Here is an 8,788-nt window from a genome sequence, read left to right as displayed (position 1 = left end):
ATGTCTAAAAGTACGCTGAAGGCTTTGCTAAAACGTGAACGGCAGTTATATGTTATTTTTGATGGTACGGATAGATTCATCCAAACCTATCAGATTGATAGTGATCGGTGTCAATTAAGTTCGAGATTGCATGTGATTGATACTGTGTACAGTGAGTTTTTTGAAATACGGAGCAAAATTGAACTTTTGCTGGATGAAGCGGATGAGAAAGAGCAGAAGGATGCTGACAGTGAAGTCAAAGGAGAAATTGCCAAGCAACGTGAAGAGGAAAACGACAAGGTTCTACAACAATTCGATGACCGATACTTCGCCATCCGAGGTGACCTCCTTAGACTCCAAGGTGATAAGGATGCCTTAGGTGTGAACACAACCAGCAACAGTCAGAGTCAGTCTGCGTCAGGAAATACTTCGAGAGTAAAGCTACCAGAGATACGTTTGCCGTCCTTCAGTGGAAAAATAAGAGAGTGGATTACATTCCGGGATTCCTTCCGAAGCCTTATCCATGACAACGAGCATCTGACGGCTATGGATAAGTTTACATACCTACGTTCCTCTCTACAGGGTGATGCACTGAAGGAAATCAACAACATAGAGCTTTCAGAGGCAAACTACGATGTCGCCTGGAAAACTTTACAAGTTCGCTATGAAAATAAGAAGCTGATTGTGAAGGCTCATCTCGACGCTCTTTTCGCCCTCGAACCGCTTAAAAAGGAGAATTACGACGGTCTGAACTTCCTCATCAGCGAGTTCGAGAAAAACTTGATGATGTTGCAGAAAATCGGAGAGCCAACGGAGTCTTGGAGCACAATATTAGTCTACATGTTGTGTTCTAGGCTAGATTCTGCAACATTGCGCCAATGGGAGACGCATTACGGGTCTAAGGAGGTCCCAACGTACGAAGAGCTGCTACTGTTCCTGCAAGGTCATTGCTCTGTTCTCCAATCAATCACCTCTGCAAGAAATCCACCATCCGAAGCCCGTCAGACGAGATCAGCAGTTTGTAATACAACCATCAGATCAGTTTCACGTTGTCCGTTCTGTGCAGATCCATGGCACTCACCGTTCCAGTGTGGCAAATTTCAACGGATGAAGGTTCCCGAGCGAATGGATGCTGCCATTCGCAACAAGTTGTGTCGGAATTGTTTGATGCCAGGCCACTTCTACCGAAATTGTGAACGAGGTTCTTGCCATCATTGTCAGCAGAAGCACCACAGTATGTTACATTCCAGATCCTCCGTTCCACAGTCGCAGTTTTCGGCACAATACCGACAGCAGAGTCAAACGCGTTCGGTGCAGCAAATACCGTTTCAACCGCAACCGCAGCCAATGAATCAACAGCAACAACACAACTCAAGACCAATACAGCATGCGCACACCACTACACAGCATGCGCAAACCCACTCACACAACACAAACACAAATCCAGACAACGCACAAGCCACCACAAGTCAGAATTACGTAGCACTTCCGTTTACACCGTCTCGTAATATTTTACTGTCCACGGCGATGATCCGAATCAAGGATCGTTTTGGAAATACACTTCTGGCACGTGCGCTGCTAGATTCGTGTTCTCAGCATTGTTTGATGACACGTGAATTCTCTCGACGGCTTAAGTTCCATGAAACTCCAACGTTTTTGTCGGTGCAAGGCATCGGCTCTTCTCAAATGGTTTCTACGAAGTTAGTTTCTGCAGAAGTTGGTTCCAGATCCCCCAGAATTTCACAGTTTAAAGAATGGATGCAATTTTTTGTACTGCCAAGGTTGACAGTTGATCTGCCTACTGCTGCTTTTGATCCTTCGATTCTTACGCTGCCGAGTTCGGCCTGTTTAGCAGATCCTGGGTTTTATGAGTCTGGTCCAATTGATGTTATAATTGGAGCCGAATTTTATATGGATTTACTGTCAGATGGAAGAATGAAGCCGTTAGAGAACGGACCCACATTACAGAATACAGTTTTCGGATGGATTGTGTCTGGTAGATTGCCCAATAATCAAAATTCAGTTTCTCAGTCAGAAGTTTATGTCTGTTCAGTCGGTGACATACAAGATCAGCTTACACGTTTTTGGGAGCTCGAAACATGTCATGTTCGCAGCATTCAGTCGATTGAAGAGTCAGCTTGTGAAGAGATTTTTAAGAATACTACTGTCAGAGATGAGTCAGGAAGATTTGTTGTAACGTTGCCCAAAAAAGAAGGTTTTTTGAATCGGATTGGAGATTCTAAACTTATCGCCACGAAACGGTTTTTGAGTTTGGAGAAACGATTATCAATGGATTCTGAATTGAAAAGGTTGTATTCTGAATTTATTCATGAGTATCAGAGTCTTGGTCATATGTCAGAAGTTATCGACAGCTCAAGTCAGTTAAATGAAGTTTGCTGCTATTTGCCGCATCACGCAGTTCTTAAGCCCGAAAGTACCACGACAAAGTTACGGGTGGTTTTCGACGCTTCCTGTAAGTCGTCGACAGGAGTCTCTTTGAATGATGCGCTTATGGTTGGCCCGGTTGTACAAGATGAGCTGATCGATATTGTTTTGCGATTCAGATTGTGTCAGTTTGCGATTGTGGCAGATATTGCCAAAATGTACCGTATGATCCAAATTCAGAAATCAGACCAAAAATTGCAGAGAATTCTTTGGCGAGACTCCACCGATCAACCCCTTCGCACTTACGAGTTGTTAACAGTAACCTACGGAACAGCGTCAGCGCCTTACTTGGCAACAAAGTGTTTGCAAGTCCTAGCCGATCAGGGTTCTAAAACTCATCCCTTAGCGACGAAGATTTTGGGTCGTTGTTTCTACGTCGATGATATGCTTGCTGGAGTTGACAGTATCGAAGAAGGTGTTCAGTTAGTCAAAGAAATGTCAGAATTAATGGACTCAGCAGGTATGTCCTTGCGAAAATACGTTTCGAACAGCTCAGAAATACTCTTAGAAATCCCTGAAAATCTTCGAGATGAACGTTCGGTTTTGGAGCTTGATTCATCAAGCTCGACGGTGAAAACTTTGGGATTGTTATGGGAACCAGAGTCAGATGTTTTTCGGTTTAGTACCCCAAGTTGGAAGAGTTCAGCACCCATTACGAAAAGGTCAATTTTGTCAGATGTTTCCAAGTTATTTGATCCATTGGGATTAGTCGGTCCTGTGATTATTCAGGCAAAAATTTTCGTTCAAGAACTTTGGAAACTACAATGTGGATGGGATGACGAACTTACCGAAGATTTGAAAAGCGCTTGGGATGAATACAGAAGAAATTTGATTGGGTTAGATAATGTGTCAGTACCACGATGGGTGGGTGTCAGTAAAACAGTCAGTTCATTATAAATTCATGGATTTTGTGATGCGTCAGAGAAGGCCTATGGGGCCTGTATTTATGTCAGAACTGTGTCAGAATCGGGAGAAACTGTTGTTCACTTGATGACCTCAAAATCACGAGTTGCCCCTCTAGAGAATCTCCAGAAAAAGAAGAAACGTCAGTCAATTCCAAGGTTAGAGCTATCGTCTGCATTACTGCTTGCTCACCTGTTTGAGAAGCTCGTGAAAGGCACGGAGCTGTCTTCTTTCAAATCTTTTTTCTGGACAGATTCGATGATAGTTAAATGTTGGCTTGCGTCTTCACCGTCGAGATGGACTAATTTTGTGGCAAATCGTGTGTCTGAAATCCAGCACATTACACGGTCGGGCGTGTGGAGTCATGTCGCAGGCACAGAAAACCCAGCGGATATCATATCGCGAGGAATGACCCCCGCTCAGTTACAGTATCAGTCTCTTTGGTTTCATGGTCCCAATTGGTTACGACTGGAGGAATCGCATTGGCCTCAACCTCAACAAGTTTGCCCAGAAATACCCAGTTCCTTGCTCGAAGAGAGAGGAGCTGTCACTGCCGTCACTGATTCTTTGACAACCAATGAGATATTTGAATTGAGAGCCTCACTTGTAGATTCAATTCGGTTGACCGCGTACTTTTTGCGATTTCGTTTCAATGCGCAAAAGTGTAACAACAGTAACAGAAAAGTCGGATATTTGTCAGCATCAGAGTTAGAAGAAGCCCTTCAGTGCTTAGTCAGATTGTCCCAAAAAGAAAGTTTTCCGAAAGAATATGCAGATTTGTCGAATAACCGTCAGATTTCAGTCAGTTCAAAGTTGCTGTCTCTCAATCCACGCATGATGAATGGAATAATTTGTGTCGGTGGTCGATTAGAGAATGCAGCAATCTCTGAAACTAGAAAACATCCGTTTATCTTGGACTATAAACATCCGCTTACTAGATCAGTCATGTTGTATTACCATCAGAAGTTGTTTCACGCTGGACAGCAGCTTTTGATTGCAACAGTTCGTCAGAAGTTTTGGCCAATTCATGCAGGTAGTTTGGCTCGGTCAATAATCCATAATTGCGTACGCTGTTTTCGTGCTAGACCCAAGATTCAAGAGCAGCTTATGGCTGATTTAACCCCGGAAAGAGTGACTCAAAACCCAGTATTTCAACGTGTGGGAGTAGATTACTGCGGCCCATTCCTTGTCACTTACCCCCAACGTCGATGTCGCCCGGTTAAGGTATTTGTAGCCATTTATGTGTGTCTGGTTACGAAAGCTGTGCATCTTGAAGTTGCGTCAGATTTGTCAACAGATGGGTTTCTTGCCACTTTCAAACGGTTTTGTGGCCGAAGAAGCACGCCAAGTTTGATTATGTGTGATAACGGCAGAAATTTTGTTGGAGCCAAACGGAAACTCGACGAGCTTTCCAAGTTATTCAGCGAGAATAGTTTCCAAGAATCGGTTGTAAAGCACTCAGCAAACCAGGGGATAGAATTTAAGTTTATCCCAGCTCGATCACCCAATTTTGGTGGACTTTGGGAGTCAGCAGTGAAGTCGTTCAAATCACTTTTGAAGCGCACTATTGGTACACGCACGTTGGGTCTAGAAGAACTGCAGACTGTCGTTGTACAAATTGAGGCAGTTCTAAATTCACGTCCGCTCACTCCATGTAGTAACGATCCAAACGATTTCGAAGTGCTTACTCCTGGTCATTTTTTGGTTCAAAAATCGCTCACTGCTCCCCCAGAACAGAACTGGGAAGATGTACCAGACAATCGTTTAAATGTATTGCACAGAATGGAAAAAACAGCCCAACAAATTTGGAAAAGATGGTCAACTCAATACTTGTCTGATCTGCATAACAGAACGAAATGGTCAAAACAGCGAGATAACATCAAGGTCGGAACGATGGTAGTTCTTAAAGAGGACAATTTACCGCCATTACAGTGGGCAATCGGAAGAGTGTCAGAAATTCACCCTGGGTCAGATGGTAATGTCAGAGTTGTAACTGTTCGAACGCAATCTGGAAGTTACCAAAGAGGCATTTCGAAGATATGCATCTTACCAATTCGTGACAACGATGTCACATCAGAGAAAGAATAACAGAGTTAAATTTTGTCAGATTTGGGTTTCTATTTCAATTCTTAAGAATATACAATTTTATGTCCGATATAAGAAACCTGAGCATGCTGCATGTAGTTTAAGTCAGAAGTATTCCGTCAGATGTATTGTCAGTCAGTAACTATGTCAGAATGAAACATAAGGTTTCACTAACAGAGGCGTTAAGCGCCAGCACAGCATTGTGCACGTTCAAATTGAATTTGTGTCCAAATGGGACTAACAGCGGCGTTAAACGCCAGCACAATTTAGTGCACGTTTTCGGGCAGAATTATTCCCCCTAAGATGCAGAGCGCATATCACCTAGCAAGGTTGATAGGTACCATCAACCTTCTCGTCCAGGCATAGCAGTAATCGACAGGCTTGGCCAGCATTGTCGATCGCAGCTTAAAACCAAGCACACTGGACCAGATTGGAAACCGTCAAAATCATCAGCGAGGAAGGACTCCAGGCGACGGAGGAATCAGCGGAGGCCTAGTGGCCTCCGCGCCAGGCAAGTTCCTTTCATGTTTGCACTTCGACGGTTTAAAAAGCGCTCTTCATCCTAACAGGTCACTCTGGTATTTTCACCGCACGTCATCGAATTACATCACACGTCGGTTGCATCGCAGAACACCACCGCAGTTGATCTCTCAGCACTACAAGGGTTGTAAGAAACCGACGATCCAGCAGCAACAAAACAACGGCAGTAAACATCAGCGCAGCCTAAAACAGTGAAACAAGCAGAAATTAGTTTCATCATTTAAAGAATTTGTTCAAATTCTTCTCACTGGTAACCGTATCCCTACTGCAAGGTCGCAGTCATCGCAGTTCACATCATGCTCATCAGCTGATCTCAAATATGCAGCAGCTAACGGGACATAAAGGATATGATGCAGCATTTGAACACACATAAACTAATACACTTCAGAACTTTTTCACACCCTAGATTAGTTTTCACAATATTATAAGCAGAATTTGCATTTATTTGTATAAAATCAGATCCACCGTAACAGAATCGCACTATGATGAAATCAAAACAAACACGAATTATGTTTATATACCGTTAGAGTAAGCGAGATAAATTGAAATGATATTTCAAGGCGGGCGGCATATGTTAGAAAAGGAAGAAAAACATATCGACATTCAAAATGCTTGAACACCCCCAGCGATAAAAAACATCGCACGGCTTGACAGTCATGCCGTCGCGTATGTGTGGTAGTATGTGACTACCGAAACAGCTGACTGAAGCAGCCAGCAGCAGCACAGTTTAGCATAAACCACCGTCGACAGTAAGCCATCTCGCAATAAACCGCCGCGAATTAATCAAGTCGAAAGTAAAGTGTTTCAATATAACGATCCGCGAATTCCCCGACAAGTGTCCGAACCGGTAACGTGATTGGGTGAACGATTCCCCCGAACAGACAATTTTGACAATTTTGACAATTTTGACAATTTTGACAATTTATTCCAAATATTTAAATTTTTATTTCTTGTTAAATTCAGATCCTCTGACCTTAAGTGTTTGCTCTCTTGTTTAAACAGTGATTAAGTTCAGATCTAGTTGTGTTTGGAAACATTTTTTAGGAATATGAGTTGTTTTAAATAGTTTATTGAAAGCTTATTGAAAGCTATTATCTACTGACATTTTTCTGGATGCTATCTGTCTTAATTGTTTTCTATCCTTCCAATCCTCAGTGTGTATTCTTAATCCCAGAGTGGATGACAGCTTGCGGTTTGCAGCTTTTCGTCAGTAACCACCACAAGCCAAAACACAACATCCAGACTTACTTTGGGCTGGCGGAAACCAGAAGAATTGAATGAATTCCCATTTATTAACGAGCGACGGGATTGTCCAGTCAAGAAATGGAACCTTCTTACTCACCGCACGCTTGGAGACCAGAGCAGTGGCCCAATGATGATGACTAGCGAGGCAAAAAGCAATCTGTCTGAAACATTTGCTCATTAAAAATTTTTCGCTCGTCTTGGGGGACTTGCTGCTGGCCAAGTAGTGGATCAGAAGTCTTGACGGAGGTTGGCCACCGCACTTCCTGGCCCCGCTCCGCTTCCGGTGTAGACTTTAATTTTGTGATGTAGACTCAGCGGGTAGGGTTGCTAGATGGTTGGTTTCCTGTAACGGTACATGGCGACCGTGAGAATTTTTCTAGTTCATTTTTTAAAGAATAAATAGAACAGTCTGACAACCCTACCGTTTGGAAAAGTTGCGGTAATCTTTAACAAGACTTTTGGGAAAACTCCCGGTTCCCTCAAACTGTGTGGCAAGCTCGAGGATTTCGCTGCTGTTGAGGGGCGAAAGGCATCCGCAAATGGATGCTAAACGATGCTGTCTTACTTTGTTTACCTTTCTCGATTCTTTCCCACCCCAAGGTTTGCTGCTGACTGTGGCAGACCGGAAATGAAACGGAAGAATCCTGAACCCGCAGCAGAATTAAAGCAAAAAAAAAATATCGCAAACGAAAGTAAACCAACCTCGGAATTGTTTGCCACAGATAATGAAGCCGAAGAATCGTAAGCGTCTTCGAGTGTGCCATCCTAGAAGTTTGGTAATGGTGCAACTGGAACGTGATTCCTTTTTTCTTCACTGTGTTTCAACCCTTTGGGGGTGTCATTTGCCAAAAATGGACTAAATGAAGCCGGATCAGATTGTTAGCCGCTGGAAAAAAAGTATTCTCATTTAAAAGACCCTTTTCCCTCCGAAGGATGCGAAACCGAATCAAATGTCATCATTACAAAAGGAAAGACCACTAACGACTCATTAAATTTGTTCAATTTTCTTTATTAAATCTCTCAATTTGCATCCATTGTACAACATTCGACACTTTGCTTTGCATTTGATTCCACTTGTTTCCTATATGTATATATATATATAATTTAGCTAAGTTCAAACATTTCTTTAATTTTTACAAGTTTCTTCTCCAAAGATTGCCTCTTTTACAGAGGTCTGACGCTCTGCATCGAAATGTGATTGATTTTGACTAAAACGATCGCTTGCAAAACCCGTGCACGAACTTCTTTTACTGCATCCATTCTGATCCGCGTTTTCGGCTAAATTATCCTTTAATCTTTACTTGGTTTGATTTTTACATTATCTAGATACTGATGCAATTTTAATCCAATATTCTAATTAGTTCTTTTTACAAGATAATTCACAATGTGGGGGTTTGTTGTTGGAAAATGTTTTGTGTGAATTTCTGATCAAGTGACGAACTTTTTTTTTTCCTCAGCAAATTTATCATGAAGTTATGAGAATGCGCCTAAAATTATGCTTTAATATAACATAAATTCAATTAAATTAAAAATAATTTCTTTAATGATTGTCAAAATAAAATACATTTTAACCTTTAATTTCTCGTTTCTT

The 8,788-nt window shown here is 42.2% G+C and overlaps 1 protein-coding gene across 1 annotated transcript; it reads left to right on the top strand.

The window, feature by feature from the left end:
* On the top strand, nt 1–6,147 carry LOC129753759 (uncharacterized). The gene is made up of 3 exons (XM_055749606.1): nt 1–2,884; nt 5,773–5,923; nt 5,982–6,147. The coding sequence occupies exons 1-3, from the start codon at nt 1–3 to the stop codon at nt 6,145–6,147; spliced, it is 3,201 nt and encodes a 1,066-aa protein (XP_055605581.1).
* The last annotated feature ends 2,641 nt before the right edge of the window (nt 6,148–8,788 follow it).

This window comes from Uranotaenia lowii, chromosome 3, assembly GCF_029784155.1.
Source record: "Uranotaenia lowii strain MFRU-FL chromosome 3, ASM2978415v1, whole genome shotgun sequence".
Lineage (NCBI taxonomy): Eukaryota > Metazoa > Arthropoda > Insecta > Diptera > Culicidae > Uranotaenia > Uranotaenia lowii.
The sequence above is the reverse complement of the archived record's forward strand: the minus strand, read 5'-3'. Positions and strand labels throughout refer to the sequence as shown.